Source organism: Ursus americanus, chromosome 8 (assembly GCF_024610735.1).
Source record: "Ursus americanus isolate L20-20 chromosome 8, mUrsAme1.1.p, whole genome shotgun sequence".
NCBI lineage: Eukaryota > Metazoa > Chordata > Mammalia > Carnivora > Ursidae > Ursus > Ursus americanus.
In genome coordinates this window covers 25,591,166-25,609,291 of record NC_142134.1, presented here as the reverse complement: position 1 = coordinate 25,609,291, position 18,126 = coordinate 25,591,166, and the positions used below count along the sequence as shown (strand labels likewise).

Sequence of the window (18,126 nt, the reverse complement as noted above, 5' to 3'; positions counted from 1 at the left end):
TTTTCAGGCTTTCATTAACAACATCTATCACTTTAAAAAAAAAATCTGAGTCCAGTCCTCTATTTGTAAAGTTTTCCTCCATGCGAAGGCAAGACATACAGGTTTCCTGGGAAGGCTAATTATTTGGGATGTCTCTTCAAACTCTTATTCTTTAAATATCTTGGCTCACGTTCTAAACAGAAGGTTTGTTGCATGCTCTGTACATAGTAAATCCTTTAATTTCTTTAGAAAGGTCTTTCAAATTTTCCTTCACGTGGAGAATCAGATGCCCACCCTCATTCAGAATAGAGGTAGATTTTATGCAGTAATTATAATAAAATTGTGTCCAAAATGTATTTTAAAGTTCTGCTCCCATGTTGGCAAAGTATTTCTTGTTTTCTATAGTTCCTTTTCAGTTTTGTTTGGTGATACTTTTCTCAAATCAACATGTTGAGAAGTACACTCAGGGCTTAAATTTTAGACACAAAATGGATCGCTTATTTCCCCTAAACAACACGCTGTACACTATTTCAAATTCAGAGTTCTAGTGGACTGCCCCTGAGATCAAGGTTGGAAGCGTGTCGGGGCTGTGCCACGCAAACTCCTCACGCCGCGTGCCAATAGAAATCGCCGGTGCCAACGCGGACCTTCGATTTCCGTCCCTCATCCTGAGCATCCGCTTACATTTTGCTGCTTGTACAGAAACTGCACTCGAAAACCATGCTTTCAGTGAATTACAACATGTTCCGAGCCCTCTTTGCATTAGCACTCTGAGAAGTGGCCTGATCGGAACCTCCTTGCTGCTCTGCCTTTGCCCTTCTGCTCACATTTCATCTCTGCGAGGCAAATTTCCTAATTCTCCAACTACTTTTTCTCTTACTCAGGATTTTCAGTGAAGTCCGCAGCGCTTCCCCACTCACCCCGTACTCCCGTCAGCCTAGCCCTCCTCCAGCCACTGCTTCTGCCTTTTGACCTCTGAGTCACCAGGCACCTGCTGACATCAAGGGAGCGCTGACACAATCCCAGAGACCAAGGCCGTATGTATAGGTCTCTTCTGCTCCCCTGTGCTGCTTAAACCGCGGGGACTGGACCACCGGAGTGCTTAACTATCAATGTCCACTAGAATGCGCCACTCTCTGGCTGTACCATGTGATGGACCACGGATCACAGTTCTTCCTTGGCACCCCTTTGGTTTAAATAGATTAAGAGCTCATCAACATTGAGCTGTTAAAAATGGAAAAAGACCATTTAGTGCATGGGAAAAGGAACGGATAATACCCCTCAGGTAAAGTTCATCACAGGTTTTAGTATTTTTGCCCTTGTGGAGACTATGGCTTACAGCGCGTGTGGAGTACAGAGAGTGGGGCTTTACTGCCACCTCCTGGATCATGGCGTGGCAGCACTTGGTAATCCCTGGCAGAGCCAAAGGAGTAGGGTGTCATCTTGGTGAAATGGATTTAAAGCCAACTGTAGCAACCCCCAAGCTCAGAACTTTCATAATTCTCCTTAAATAATTCCTGTCCACCCAAACAGAACTGACTGCTCCTTCAACCTCTACCCTAAAAGGGAGAAATGCTTATCTCTTACCAATTTATTTCTTCTCAAGACCCAACAGAAGAATGGGAACCTGACCACCTTACTTAAAAAGACAAGTGTATTTAAAAATACTTTCTGCTCGCTGGCACTGTGGAAGACAGTACGGAGGTTCTTCAAAAAATTAAAAATAGAACTACCATATGATCCAGTAATTCCATTACTGGGTATTTACCCAAAGAATACAAAAACAGTAATTCAAAGGGATACACTCACCCCACTGTTAATTGCAGCATCATTTACAATAGCCAAACTATGGAAGCAACTTAAGTGTCCATCAACAAATGAATAGATAAACAAGATGTGGTGTATATATACATAATGGAATATTACTCAACCATAAAAAGAATGAAATCTTGCCATTTGGAACAACATGGATGGATCTAGAGAGTAGCATTAGCCAAGCAAAATAAACCAGAGAAAGACAAATACCATATGATTTCACTCATATGTGGAATTTAAAAAACAAACCAAATGAACAAAGAGGGGAAAAAAAGAGAGAGACAAACCAAAAAACAGACTCTTAAATAGAGAACCAACAGAGGGTTATTAGAAGGGAGGTTCGCGAGGGGGATGGGTGAAATAGATAAAGGGGATTAAGCGTGCACTTGTCTTGATGACCACTGAGTAATATATAGAAGTGTTGAATCGCTATGAATATGACACTGTGTGTTAACTACATGGAATTAAAATAACATTTTTAAATAAACAAATAAATGTGTTCTGCTGGCTGGGTTGCATTTCCCAGTACAAAATAATCTTGATCTTAAATAGAGCTTGAGGGGCACCCCGGGTGGCTCAGTCCGTGGAGCGTGTGACTCTTGATTTTGGCTTCAGGTCATGATCTCGGGGTCATGGAGATCAAGCCCCGTGTCGCGCTCCCCGCTCAGTGCAGAGTCTGCTTGTCCCTCTCCCTCTGCTCCTACCCCCGCTCTCTCTCTCTCAAATAAATAAATAAAATCTTGAAAATATAACTTGAGCCAAATTATATTATCTAAATCTGGTGTTTGCCTTTGTTTTCAGTAGATAGGAAAAACATTTACAAAGGAAAATCTCCAAAATTCAAGCTACAATCTACTTTACCTTTTTTTAAAGACCTTTAATATCTTTTATTCACAGAAGGAGGAAACCAAATGACTGATAAATATACAAAAAGAAAAAATACATAGAAATACATGTAACCTCAGTAGTAAACAAGAAAATATAAACTAAAGCAAGATAATTTTCACCCATCAGACTGGTCAAAATGGAAATTATTAGTAATATCTGATATGGTCTGGGTGTGAGGGAAATAGACTTTCTCATACACCGTGAGTAGAAATATAAATTGGTACAGTATTTTTGGAGGACAGTTTGGCAGAATCAGTCAAAACCTAAAATGAGGCATACCTGGGGCTCCTGGGTGGCTCAGTGGGTTAAGCATCTGACTCTTGGTTTCGGCTCTGGTCCTGATCTCATGGGTTGTGAGATCGAGTCCTACGTTGGGCTCTGTGCTTAGCGAGAGTCTGCTCGGATATTCTCTCCCTCTGCCCCTTCCCCTACTTTCGGTCGCTCTCTCTAAAATAAATAAATAAATTTTTAAAAAGTAAAAATAAAGGGTGCACGGGTGGTTCAGTTGGTTGAGTGTGTGCCCTCAGCTCAGGTCATGATCCTGGGGTCCTGGGATCGAGTCCCACATCGGGCTCCTTGCTCAGCGGGGTGTCTGCTTCTCCCTCCATCCTTCCCCCCTGGTTGTGATCTCTCTCCCTCTCACACTCAAATAAATGAATAAAATCTTTTTAAAAAATTAAAATAATTAAAATAAAATTAACCATACCTTTTGTAGCTTCAACTGTCCACCTCTGGCGAGCATTGTGATTTTTTCTCCAGCATTCATTCTACATATATTTCCCTAGCTTTGTAGAAGCCAGGTGGTCCACAGGTAAACTGTCATTGGCCTAAACCAAACAGCACCATCCTGTTTCCTTTTGCTCCCATTATTAATTCAGACAAAGGAATTTAACAGAGGCCCAAGTCAATAAGTACATACCATTCCCTTGGCGACAGTGCTTGATTCACGGTGAGCAATATCCAAATTCATCTTATAATGAAGTGAAGTTTTGTCTGATGACTAGAGAAACACATTGCCTCCTCCATAAGTGAATGAAGAAGCATGTGGTTCCAGGAGTCAAATCTCCCAGAGTGTATATTATCTAAACACAAATTTCAAAAATTCATTCCAGAGCTAAATAATCATACTCGTGTGTTTATTTTAACAAACACACATGACTCTACCATTTATTGAGTGACACTGTGTATGTTCCTTAAACCTTCTAAGCCCAGTACCTTGCCTATAAAATACGACTTACATTCCTTCCTTTGTAGCATTATTATTACTATTGTCACATAGAAATCACTGTGTTAGGGGCACCTGGCTGGCTCAGTCAGAAAAGCATGTGACCCCTATCTTGGGGTCATGAGTTCAAGCCCTATGTTGAGTGTAGAGATTATGAAGAAGAAGAGGAAGAGGAAGAGGAAGAGGAAGAGGAGGAGGAAGAAGAAGAAGAAGAAGAAGAAGAAGAAGAAGAAGAAGAAGAAGAAGAAGAAGAAAAGAAGAAGAAGAAGAAGAAGAAGAAGAAGAAGAAGAAGAAGGGAAGAAGAAGAAGAAGAAGAAGAAGAAGAAGAAGAAGAAAAGAAGAAGGAGGAGGAGGAGGAGGAGAAGAGGCAGAAGAGGAAGAAGAAGAGGAAGAGGGGAGAAAGAGGAGGAGGAGGAATGTGAAGATTACTTAGAAGAAGGAGGAGGAGGGGGAGGAGAAGGGGGAGGAGGAAGAGGAAGGAGAAGGAGAAAAGGAAATCACTGTGTGAAATGGTGTGGAGCAGAAATAGATAAATAAGGTATGGTTCCTAATCTTTAGAGACACAGAAAATTTAGTGGGAGTGGTGACACTGGATTATTGTACTTGCCCATGTGACTTCAGCATTGGCAGAAGAGTCTTCTGGAGTGACTCTTCTGGAGTGTCTAGGAATAACTTACTAAACAGCTTTTCTACTAAAAATATATATATAGTGGGGGCAGGGCGGGGGGGACAGATAGTAGGTATACATGTAAGCAAAAGGAATAATGATCCAAGGAAGAGGCGAAAAATAAGTTGAGGAAGGAAGTAGCCAATTAGAACACTATTGTCGTGGGGTGGAGGGAGAGTTTTCAATTCTAGCAGCTACATTAATGGAGATCATTTTCCAGATCTAGAGACATGGAGATAGCCGAATGGAAATAAACTCACACACACACACACACACACACACACACACACACATACAAACCCTATTCTCTGGACTGATAGAAGATCCTCCCATGGACTAGGGACAGAAAAACATGCTGAATTGAGATATTTTGGTTTCATTTCCCTTATTCTTTCTTATTTTAATTCATGTTAACCAATAACACATTTTCTAAAATTTTGCTAGAACCTTCCTCACTTCTAACAGGAGATGACCCTGCATGCCAAAGTAGAACATAAAGGATTGAATAAGGCCATGCAATTGGGGGAAAATAAAATTTAACTGGAAGCAAAAGGAAATGACATTTTGCGGATGGGTTGGTAGAGAAAATGTTCTCAGTGTATATACATTCAATATCAGGTATCCACAAACATCTATAAACACAACACTCTAAATCGTGAGTTACTTACAAGTGATGACAAGTGATGTCAAGGTTTGTGGTAAGGTACTTCTCCAAAGGACTTGTTAAGAAACAAACTGTATGCTAATTACAGTTTCAAGTTTTCTCATGTCTGAAGCTATCAAAAGGAAAAATAAGGCCCTCTAAAAGCAATGAATGAAAAACATAATTTTTCATTCACATAGAGGAGTCTTAAGAGTCCATTACCAATGCAAAAACACAACACAACAATAAAGAAAAATCCACTTAGTCCAATTAATGAGGACCAGCCTTAAAGCCTTAGGAGCAGGGACCCTGCTGTTTCTAATTCCCTGCCAGTTGTTCAGTTATATAGAGGAGCGCTTAGAAAACAAGTTGATGACATTTTTCAGTCTAGTCTGACTCGGAGCACAACTCAGATAAAAGAACCAATAATGAGAGAGTCACATAAGGAAACCCATCTTCTTTGTTTCCATTTCAATAGGAAGTCAGCTATTCCAAACATGCAAGGGATTCTCAATCAGGAGGTCCAAGTTCTGAGCCTCAGTCTGTCACAACTTTAGCCAGGCAGTCTTTCCAAGACATGTTTCTTTATGACCAGGCTGCTTGTACCATGTGCTGTACAAGAAAACTAACTGGGCAACACCCCCAAACAAATAATCCTATTAAAATGAGCAGAAGACATGAACAGACATTTCTCCAAAGAAGACATACAAATGGCCAACAGACACATGAAAAGATGCTCAACATCATTCATCATGAGGGAAATACAAGTCAAAACCACAATGAGATAACACCTCAAATCTATCAGAATGGCTAAAAAACAAAAAAACAAAAAACATTAAAAACAACAAGTGTTGGCAAGGATGTGAAGGAACACTCATGCACTCTTGGTGGGAATGCAAACTGGTGTAGCCACTGTGGGAAACAGTATGGAGATTCCTCAAAAAATTAAAAACAGAACTACTATATGATCCAGTAATTCCACTACTGGGTAGTGGAAAAAAATACTAATTGTATAGAATACAATACAACGAATATAAAAATACTAATTCAAAAAGATACATGCATCCCTATGTTTATAGCAGCATTATTCACGAGAGCCAAATTATGGAAGCAACTCAAGTGTCCATCTATAGATGAACGGATAAAGCAGAAGTGGTATAGATATAAAAATGGACTATTATTCAACCATTAAGAAGAATGAAATCTTGCCATCTGCAACAACATGGATGGATCTAGAGAGTAGTATTAGTTAAGCGAAATAAGCCAGTCAGAGAAAGACAAATACCGTATGATTTCACTCATGTGGAATTTAAGGCACAAAACAAACAAACAAAGGGAGAAAAAAAGACCCAAAAACAGACCCTTAAATTGAGAACAAATAGAGGGTTACCAAAGGGGAGGTGAATGGTGAAATGGGGGGAGGGTGAAATAGGTGAAGGGGATTAAGAGTACACTTACCGTGATGAGCACTGTGTTGTTGAGCATAGAGTTGTTGAATCACTATATTGTACACTTGAAACTAACATAACACTATGTTAACTACACTGGAATTAAAATTAAAAACTTAATTAAAAAAAGACAACTTGCCACCCCTGTATCCAAAGTTTCCAAAAGAGAATTAACAGATTATTTCAAATTTATTTGTTGAATTCCATATGTTATATACATTATTTGTATTCTCTTAAATAAATGCAAATAAAACCATCTATGGAGCTCAGTAAGATATAATATTTATTAATTGTAAAACATACATCCACACAGCAAGCCCATTTCCCCCCACCAGGACATACATATATTTCCTATTAGGTTTAATCATATCCTTGTAAAGAGAGCAAAGTAATCTTAAACTGAAAGAATTATTTTTGGTTTGGTAACTATAGCCTCAGTTTGCAAAATTTTCTTTTTCAGATAGTTCTGCCAAGGTTCTAACCAGATATGATCCTCGAGTCTCAACTTGCACTTACAGTAAATTATGTTTAGTTCCTTAATTCTAAAGTTCGCAAAATGTTTTAATAGGCAAAAGATACCAAAAGCAAATATAGAAATGAAAAGGTAATTAATCCTAGATCCTCAGACATTGAGGCGATATGTTCACACTGATATTTAGATAAAAATAACATCAAAATAAGCTGTAAAGCCACTTCGCTTTTAAGTATTGTCTGCTTCACACCCTGTACAGTCTGTTGGCAATGCTTTTTAAAGTAAAAATAAAATAATATCTCAATGTGAAGTATATTAATGCCTACACATGAATTTTGCCTAGTATGTTAGTCATACAAATCTGTCAAACACCTGGTCAGAGGTTAAAAATCAAGACCGAATTTTAATTGAACCACGTATAGACTTCTACACTGGAATCCCTCAATTTGCCACCTCCTGAATGTCCTGCTCTTTTGAGGACCAAGTATCTAAAGTCAGAATTTCAATATTAAGCTCCGCGGAGTAATAGAGAAAAGTGCTAGTTAAATTCTTGGGCTAAATTCCAGTCAGCGCCTTTTGGAAAAAAACAACACGTTGTTAACTGGTTAAGGCAGAAAACCCACACAAATTCTGGTCCCCTTAACAACCATTCTCTAAAACCATAAATGCAGAGTATGACCAGCAAACGAGAAACCAAAAACCTAGAGCCAAATTGGCTTAAGCTTCCCACCTGAAAGTCATGGACTGGGGCACGAGAAAAGATGTGTGGACTGTAGGTAGATAGTTTTACCCATTAATGAAGAACTTTCGGGAAGGCCAAAGTGTTTGAGGAAACGAGAAGACAGCAACACCTCTCTGTTCTGTCTGCTATCACCCTCAAACCATCAGTAGACAGGAATGAAATCCGTTAACGGTGGACATTTCCTTCCCAAAGCCTATTCGAGGGGAATTCAACAATAACTGGTCAAGAGAAAAGTAATCAGTCCAAGTAGGTCGGTAAGCCAGCTTCCCATCTCCTAATTTTATATGTATATACTTCCTTTCTCAATGACAAGCACAGTCCTCAACTTGAGGTATACCTACAAGATTCTCCTTCACCATTCTTATTTCAATCCTGTCCCTGCACGCAGCAACACTGGCACCACAGTCTTATAATACAGAGGACCATCTAAGGTCAGAGTCATACTAAATGATTAGACATAAAAGGTTTCTTTGAGCAATTTGCATTAGTGTGGTTCTTAGAAGATAGCAGAGGCCAGATTCCCATAATACAGTGATCAAACAACAAGAATCACAGAAACCAAAGACATACATCTATCCATAGAGAACAATTACATCTCCTTAAAGCTGAGAAACAAGCAAGCTTTTTAAATGTATATTTATAGTTAAATTAGCGTAAAGGAAACATTTTCTCTTACTGATCCTAGTTTTTAATCACCTACCTCCACCAAACCCATTCCTAAATAAATGTACACATTAATACAGATAACACAGAAAGTTCATATAACATGACCATTATAATGTTTCTTTCTCCCTTTTTAAACTCATTTTAAGTCTTGGGTAATTTTAAATGCACAATCTACTAATAGTAAATACACATTCATGTAACAAGAACCATATCACTATTCTTCCATTGGCTAGATCTTGAAATAGCAACAGTGAATTTGAAAGGTGACAGGAGGGCAGTTGGGGAGGGACTTATTCAATCTTCCTTGGAAACACTTGGAAGTTTTTGTTTTTCTTCTGCAAGGCCTTCCTCAGAAAATGTAGGCAGTTCAGAAGTAAAGGACAAAACCGTGAATCTCTCTTCGTAGGGTATCAGCAGTTTGTTGCAAGAGGATGTCATCTCAAGGGCTACAGCAGCAGCTAAAATCACAGGGGGACATATGCCCAAATGGTTTACATCAAGTCTTTCTAGAAATGGATTTCTATCTCATTTGCTTTCTCACATTGAATATAATTACAATATTGTAAATATTACACAGTCCAAGAAAACTTTAGACCATATATATCAAAAACAAGATTTTAAAGACAATCTTTAGGACAATTATGAACCGAAACTGTCATGTATAGCATATCATCTCCTTTTATGCAAATAATAACTAGTTTTGACAAAATAGATGCAAGTTTCACAGAGGCTACAGTTCATACAGTTTGTGTAATGAGTGCACTGCAAAGATTTCTCCCAGGGCCTTGGAAGGGGGACCTGTACCTGTGAGGAATTAAAACTTGAGGCTTGTTCACTTCATAGTAAATTCACATATGATGTCACAGACATTCAAAATGCTCTGTGGAGGTTAACGGATTAATTCAACAACACACTGATGAGAATGTGGGGTTTTATTATCATCACCTTTTACAGGGTTAATAAGATACTAAACATTGGATGACTTGTCACACAGTAAATTACCACTCAAAAGGTCTGATTTTTGTTTTTCGTTTTTTTAGTACTAAGCAGTTATACTTCAAAGGAAGGCAATCCTGTTACCATTTAAAATTGACCTTTAATTTTTCAAATCGCTGTTGGTGCCTAGTCACTTAAGTTATTTATTCTTTTTTTCTTTAAAAACTAATGTGTAACATGTATTTATCCTGTGAGTAGGTCCACAGTGGGGTGGAAACATGTTCCAGGGGCCCTGTTTTCACTGTGGTGACACATGGTACAGGCCTGGGGCTTGCAGGGCCCTTTTTACTGTGGTGTAGCAGCAGGACAATGATAAAGTCCATTAGAAGCAAAAAATTAAAAATTAAAATAAAAATAAATAAAAGGAAGGCAATCATCTAGTATAGTGCAGATCCCTCTGTATCGGGAAAAAAGATGACCAAGCAATCATTTTGTCTTTCTTGCTTTAAAAGCCCAAAGGTTCAAATGACTGATAAGAGAGATAAGTATATATCCTTCCACAGCACTTGTCACCATAAATTCACAATACTGTATCCAATAAAATGCAGATTAGTTTAAGAGCAAGAGATGCAAGCGCTATGAAAAGAGATTCATCCCAGAGACAAATGCCACTTCTGTTTTTTTAAGTGGCTCAACTCTCTCTGTCAGGAGTTCTCATGGAATCAATCACTGGAGAACGTTTTAGCTGCAGAATTTGAACTTCAGCAAGCTACAAAATATTTCTGATGGAAGGTTACTTTGCTTTAAGTATGAGAAACCAGACATACCCAGTTCAGAACCAAAATGACTCTCAGTGCTGGTGTTCCACCCGAGGCAAATCGGCCTCCGAATCACCTGACAGGGGAGATCCTGGTACCTGTAAGTTAATACTCGAGCATTACAGATTCTCAATAATTGTAAAAGTCCCACTCCTCTGAAAACCCCAACTCTTGTTGTTCAAATACCAGATGTTTAGAATTAACGGTTCATAGCTCAGGCTGCGGGCACGGAAGAGGGTGATGAAGTAAAGAGATGTTATTCTCTGACCTCTTTGTTGATACATATGTTACAAGATATTTCTGATGTGCCGCGGTAGTACAAACCCACTCCAGCCCATCTCTCCTACTTATTACCAAACAAATAAAACCCTTTAGGAAAAATATAAAAAACAACTGAAGATTAAGGAGAGGAGTCAAAAGCTGGCAATGTGATCCTTCACATGGGGGTAAATTTCCAACTTTGTTTTTCACTCCTGTGCCTTTGCCCAAAAGGCAGGCCCTAGTCTCAGAGTAATGAAGAAGTACAAGAGGTCAGAAGTCTGAAAGAAACTCCCTTGTTATCCCAGAGAAACCAGGAAAAAGGGTCCCTGCAGGCCAGAAAGTATAGGGGGTGAGGGGGATGGTCCTGGAGGGAAGACAATTAGGGGAGGTGACCCTCTAATTCTGTGTATAGACCCACAGGAGTCTCAGCCCAGTTCCTGAAGCATGCATGCATGGGCTAGCCCCACGAGCACAGCAAAGGCTTGCGAGAACTGAACTGAGATTTGAATTACCTGCCAAGTGTCCAGCTAACCCCTGAGCCACATAAGCACAGGACAGATGCAAACTATGATATAAAGATTTAGAGAACTGAGATTTGAAACACGTTTCACAGGAGATAAGGCAGAATTTATAGTGTGAACAAAACTTGGATGACTGCCTGCTAAAACAAAAATTTCAACATTCTCCAGAGGAATATAAAGGATTATAACAGGACCCAAAGGCTACACAACATTACATTCACAGTTTCCAAGATACAGTCAAAATCATTGGCCATAAAAAGATACAGCGGAGCACCTGGGTGGCTGTCAGCTAAGCATCTTCCTTCGGCTCAGGTCATGATCCCTGGGTCCGGGGATCAAGCCCCCCGTCCTTGCCAGGCTCTCTGCTCAGCAGGGAGCCTGCTTCTCCCTCTCCCTCTGCTTGCCATTCCCCCTGCTTGTGCTCTCTCTCTCTGCCAAATAAATTTTAAAAATCTTAAAAAAAAAAAAAGATCCAGGAAAGTATGATCAATTCTCATGGGAAAAGGTAATCAACAGATACCAATCCTGAGATGGCCCAGATGTTGGGACTTTATAAACTTAGGTAAGTTATATAGATAGATCGGAAGAGAGACAGAAAGAGAAATGGACTTTAAAGAAGTAATATAACTATGTTACATGAGGTAAAATAAAATATACTTAAAATGAATGAAGAAACAGGAATTCCTAGCAGAGAAATATAAGCCCTAAAAAAGAACCAAGTAGAGATTTTAGGACTTAAAAATACAGTACCTGAAATTTGATAGAAGAGGTGAGTTTATAAATCAAGAAGCTCAGCAAATGCCAAACAATATTCATTCAAAGAAAACAATGCTTAGATGCATCATATCCAAACTAATGAACACGAAAAGATAAAGATAAAATCTTAAAAGCAGCTAGACAGGGGCGCCTGGGTGGCGCAGTCCTTAAGCGTCTGCCTTCGGCTCAGGGCGTGATCCCGGCGTTCTGGGATCGAGCCCCACATCAGGCTCCTCCGCTGTGAGCCTGCTTCTTCCTCTCCCACTCCCCTGCTGTGTTCCCTCTCTCGCTGGCTGTCTCTCTGTCACATAAATAAATAAAATCTTTAAAAAAAAAAAAAAGCAGCTAGACAAAAATGAAACATTACATACAGGTGAACAATTCAAATGCCTTAAAATGTCTCACCAGAAATCAGACAGATCAGAAGATAAAGGAATGATGTCTTTATAATCCTGGAAGAAAAAATTTTAAAAAGCAACCTACCAACTTAAATTCTTTATCTGGTGAAAATATTTTTAAGGAATGAGGGCAAAATAAAGTCATTATCAAATGAAGTGTTTGTCACTCATCAGACCGCTCTGGAGGAAATGCTAACGAAAGTTTTTCAAGCTAAAGAAACATGACACCAAAAAGCAAAACCGTAATCTTTAAGAAAGAAGGTAAGAACAACAGAAACGGTAAGTGGTTAGGTAAATATAGAAGACTACTTTTTTCCCTAAGTTGCTTAAAATATTTATGACTGTTTAGAGCAAAATGGATGACCTAGTACAGTTTTCAGTGTATGTAAATAAAGGACATATAATTCTATATAAAGTCCCGGTTGGAGTAAAAGGAAATATGTTGCAAGGTTTCTACATTTTACAAGTGGTATAATATTTAGGCACACTGTGAAAGATTAGTTATGTATATTGCAAAACCTAGAGCAATCACTAAAAAAAATCATACTAAGAAATATCCCCAAAAAGCCAATACTAAAAATATTCAAATGCAAAAGAAGACTGCAAAGGGAAAAAAAAGGAACAAACAAAAAAGAACGAATAATATAAAGAGCTAGATCTTATATCTATATGATATATATATATAATATATATATATCTATATAGATCTTCATATCTATGTAATATATAGAGCTAGATCCAGATATACCAATAATCGGATTAAATGTTAATGGCCTAAGTATTCACTAGCAGGCAGAATTCTGAAGCTATCCCCCTAAGATTCCTGTCCCTGCTTAGTCAATCAAACTAATTTAGCTCCTGCTATGAAGCAGCTTTGCCCATGGGAATTAATGTTACTAATCAGCTGACCCCCAGATAGAAAGATTATCCTGGCAGGCCCAGTGTAGACCTGGTAAGCCGATCACGGGCACTCTTAAAAGCAGAAGAGTAAGTCAGAGATGAGGCAGAAGGGGAGGCAAGAGAGGGTCAAAGAGTAAGAAGGACTTGACCACTCTTGCTAGCTTTGTGCATGGAGAGGTAGGCCGCAAGCCAATGAATGTGGGTAGCCTTTAGCAGCTGACGCAACCCCCAGGGGTCAGCCAGCAAAGAAACAGGGACCTCAGTCCCACAAACTCATGGAGCTAAATTCTGCCAACAATCTGAGTGGGCCAGGAAATAGATTCTCCCCCAGAGCCTCCAGAAAGAAATGCAGCCCTGCTGACATCTTGATTTCGACCTGTGAGACTCAGGGAAAGAAGCAGCTGTGCCCTGGGCTTCTGACCCATGGAAACCGTGAGATAATAAATATTTTAAGTCATAGTAGTTTATCAGCAGCAGTAGAACACTAATACGTATTTCAATTAAAAGAATTGAACTGACAGAATGGATACAAAAGAAAGAACCTACTTATAGGAAACACTGTAAATTTTAAAAACAGATTGTATGAAAGTAAGAAGATATACCATGGAAACAAATAAGTACAAGTAGGCTGGAGTGGCTATCTTAATCTCAGATAAAATTGACTTTGTGGCACAGAGCACTACAAGAGATAAAGATAGACATTTCTTAATGATAAGAGGAACAGTGCATCAGGAAAACAAAAACAATTATAAGAGTATATGTACCTAATAATAGAGATTTAAAATACATGAAACAAAAATAAACAGATATAAGAGAAAAATAACTCCATAGTCAGTAAAAGATTTTGACAGCACTCTTTCAGGAACTGATAGGACCAAACAAACAAACCAAAAAATCATTAAGGACACAGAAGATCTGAAGAACACTATCAACCACTTTAATCTAATTTCATATTTACAGTAGGCTATGTCCAAAAACTGAAGGATTTCATTATTCTCAAGGGAACAGGTTCATTCACCAAGATAATCTAGACCATATGCTGGGTCATAAAACAGATCTCAATGAATCTAAAGCAATCAAAAGCATACACAGTATATTCTCTGACCGCATGGAATTAAATTATAAATCAATAATAATAAAATACTAGGGAAACCCCAAATATTTAACTATAAAACAACACATTTCTAAATAATTGCTGGGTTAAATAAGAAATTACAAGGGAACTAAGAAAATGTTTGGACTGAGTACAATGAAAATACAATGTATGAAAATTTGTGGGATGAAGCTTGAACTGCTTAGAGAAAAAAATGGGTAGCTATGTGCATAGAAAAGTACATGCCATGTGGAAGTATGTAGGGAGTGGGTGAGTGGAGACAGATTCCATGGATTATGCCATACTTTACTTACAAAAATCTATCTTACAGATGTTCCAGAAGTCTATAAAAATAGACTTTTATAAATGTGAAAATGTTTGTGTTAGGCACAGAAACAAAACGTAGTTCAGTGTACTGATCCATACCATGAAGGGTGCAGGCAAGTCACGGCTGGGCCAGAAAGCCTCTTCCTTCAGTGTCCTGTCGTTTCTCTTCCCATTCAGATTTTCCACACACAAATCCATCTTATTTTGGTGTTAATTTGTGTTTTTCACTACACCTACTTTCACCTTTAGTGTATTTTAAATACGACTGGGAAATGAACAAGTAAATTAAGGATAAAAATGCAGAACCAGTTTATAAATATAAGAGGGTTAGTTCAAAGGAACAAATAAAAATTTAGAAGTATGAAGGCCGCCAAAGCCTTTCTTCTATTTCGTGAAACTAGATTTGGTTACGTGACCCACGAAGAGCGGTTTTGAACAATAGTACGCTCACAGAAAGAAAGTGAAAAATTCTCCACCTTTAATATACACATTAAATTTTTTTTAAAAGATTTTATTTATTTATGTGACAGAGAGACAGCCAGCGAGAGAGGGAACACAAGCAGGGGAAGTGGGAGAGGAAGAAGCAGGCTCTCAGCCGAGGAGCCCGATGTGGGGCTCGATCCCGGAACGCCGGGATCACGCCCTGAGCCGAAGGCAGATGCTTAACGACTGCGCTACCCAGGCGCCCCCACATTAAATTTAAGTTTAGAAGTATACAAGGAATTTTTTGAAACTCTGTAGTTCCTAAAAGTAAAATGTGTTACGGTAATTAATCTTCACACAACAGGAATTTGTTTAGTTTTGATTGTGCTGCTGCAGAAATTGTTAGCAGGAGATAAGGCAAAGTAATAGCAGTCAATAAACCCGTTTCTCAGTATCACTGGGTAACTGCCTCTGTAATTTGTTACCCTCAACAATATTATTCCCCTTGTTTGTAGAGCTCTACAAAATTATTTAAGGAGAGTGGTAGAAAAAAGCATCCATATAGATACAGAGGCAACATGCAGGTGCTGTCTAGGAAACAGAAATGCTTTAATAATGTGGACGGAGAATTAAATCCCAAAACAAAAGTTGTCCAGCGTCAAGGAGAAGTGAGAAATCTGTAAATCCAATGATACATATCTAAAGTTTATAACTAGCTATGGTTGGCTCAGGAAATTTAAAAATCTGCCAGTTTTCTTAATGTGAAAATGAGTGATACGACTGTTGTTGAAGCAGCAGAAATGTAAGTCTTCTGAAGAATTAAGAGAAATTATAGAAAAATAATTATATATGGAAGAACCAGTCTTTAACATGCATGGAATGGATTGTCTTAGGGGAAAATGTCAAATAGATGATATATTTTAAAAATATAAAACCAATTCAAGGAGTGAAATATGGGTTATAACACTGGGGTTAATGCAGTGAAATACTATAAATTACCACAAAAGTTATATAAAAGCCATAGCTAAGTTGCATACACGCATACACACATGCATGCATTTTTAATCTATAAAAAATTGATGACTGTAAGCTGGAAAATGTCTATATAAATATACATGTAATAAAGGTACTAAGTGCAATGAACAATAAGAAAAAAATTAACAAACAAAATGGTATAGATCCCACCAGTAAACGTGCCCAGCCCTTAAGAGCAAACATCCCTAAGCGACTTTAATAAGGAAGTATGAGACCCAAGTTCTACCCAACCAAGAGAGAGAGGATTTCTGTACCTGATGTAATGCAATATTGGGCGTGTGCAAGTCAATAGTGGCCAGGGAAGGAATTCGAGATTCTGAGAGATTTTTGTTCTCTTTCTTTATTAACCTGGAATTTCGAGCTAAATAAAAATAACCATAAACACAGTGAAAAGATTAGACATTATTTTTAGTTTTTCCACATTCTGTATCTGTCCCTCAGTATGTACTCAGTGTACATATTTACTTACATAAGTCTGTACCTAGTTACAGAAATATGTGAAGTTACTCTAATTTTTATTTTTAATATTTTGTTAGTTTATTTAACATACATTTTTAATAATGTGTACAAAAAGGCTGAAAAAGTGAAAGCATTATAAACATACCTACACCTTCCAAGGCTCTTAGTTCAGGGAGATGATTATAGCTTAGTTCAGGCAAGCGGACATCTGTCTTGGAGTATTCTCTTCTTTTCTTACTTGCCTGAAGTAGGCTCTTTTCACTAGTGACCTAAAATCAGAATGATTAACACAAGTTAATTAGCTTCCAGGTAAGCTTGGCTTGCCCCTTTTGTAACTAATATATTGATATCCTAAACTTTAGGAATTTAACAACAACACAAAACTTCAGGAGTCCCGCAGTGAGCTTTTGAGTTCCTTTATTTGGATGTTTCTGCTTATTCTTTGAATAGAGTAAGTGCTAAGGCTCTTGGGTCAAATCAGTTATAAAATAAAATAATTAGTTCAAAAAAAGGTACAAAAAATAATGAGTTCAAACTACTAGATTTACATATTCAAAGAGTGACAAATAAGATATATAAGAGATGTTTATCATAACACATTATTCACATCTCAGAATTAGAGCATGAGGCAGGGGAGAGGGGTATTGGTCTTCAACCTAGATGTTGAAGAAAGTTTAGGCTTAACTCTGCCTCCATTAATTTTCATCAAGAAAAGACTCAAGTGTGTCTTCTCCCCACTAATCTCTACCTCCTCTCTTGACCGCCTCTTAAAAATAAGGATAAACAGAAATAAGATCTAAAATTAACAGCCAGCCTTGATTACACAATGCCTGAAAGAAGGCCGACATCAATTCCAGCAACGTGGTATTAAGCCAGCTACCCTGAAAAGCTTTGCTGATCAAAGTAATCTTCCAAAGCAGACCAAGAATGTAAAACACAAAAATATCTACAAAGAAATCAGTAGGGTGTGAAAAAAAGGAAAGGACTATCGTTATAGAAATTGTGGGTCAAGAATAATGAAGAGAAAAACAAATGTAATGCCCAAATCATGAGAGATATGAAAAGAAGGCTATATTTTTTTCAGCCTGAGGATAATGAGAAGGGCAGAGGAGGGAAATCTGGGAGAATACTCCTTTGGGAATACATCGACACCTCCCACTCCCTGGCAGAAGAATTCATTCACCACATTCCTTAAGCATCTTCTATGTGCTAGACACTGTTCTAGGTATGAGGTAGAGCTGCAAGGAAACAAACAAAGCACATATTCCTGCCTTGGAAACTTATACTGTAGTTGGGGGAGAGAGACAATATATAAATAAGCGAATATAGAGGCTGTTAGGTTATGCAATGGGAAAAAATTAAGCAAGGAGAGAGGATAAAGAGTAACGGGAGACAAAATGAGTTCAAATATTAGGGAAGACCTCACAATAAGGTTTCGTGTAAGCCAAGGAGGAGAAAGAGCAAATTCTTTGGATTATCTGGGGAAAGAATGTTCTAAAGCAGATGAAATAAGTGCAAAAGCCCCAATGTAGGAGCATGTCTGGTCACGTTCAAGGAATACAAGGAAACCAGGGTGTTGGAATAGATTGATCAAGAATGGGGCGCCTGGGTGGCACAGGGGTTAAGCGTCTGCCTTCAGCTCAGGGCGTGATC

General features: G+C 38.3%; 1 protein-coding gene across 1 annotated transcript in view; it reads right to left on the bottom strand.

The window, feature by feature from the left end:
- Window positions 1–6,926: 6,926 nt before the first annotated feature.
- CDKL2 (cyclin dependent kinase like 2) overlaps window positions 6,927–18,126 on the bottom strand; it is a 34,740-nt gene continuing 23,540 nt past the window's right edge. Inside the window, exons 11-14 of the mRNA XM_045789672.2 lie at window positions 16,619–16,742; window positions 16,269–16,375; window positions 10,310–10,398; window positions 6,927–9,004 (exon numbers count right to left, since the gene is read on the bottom strand). Of these exons, the coding sequence (XP_045645628.2) occupies window positions 10,333–10,398; window positions 16,269–16,375; window positions 16,619–16,742 (297 nt within the window). The 3' untranslated portion in view covers window positions 6,927–9,004; window positions 10,310–10,332. The remainder of the gene's footprint in view (window positions 9,005–10,309; window positions 10,399–16,268; window positions 16,376–16,618; window positions 16,743–18,126) is intronic.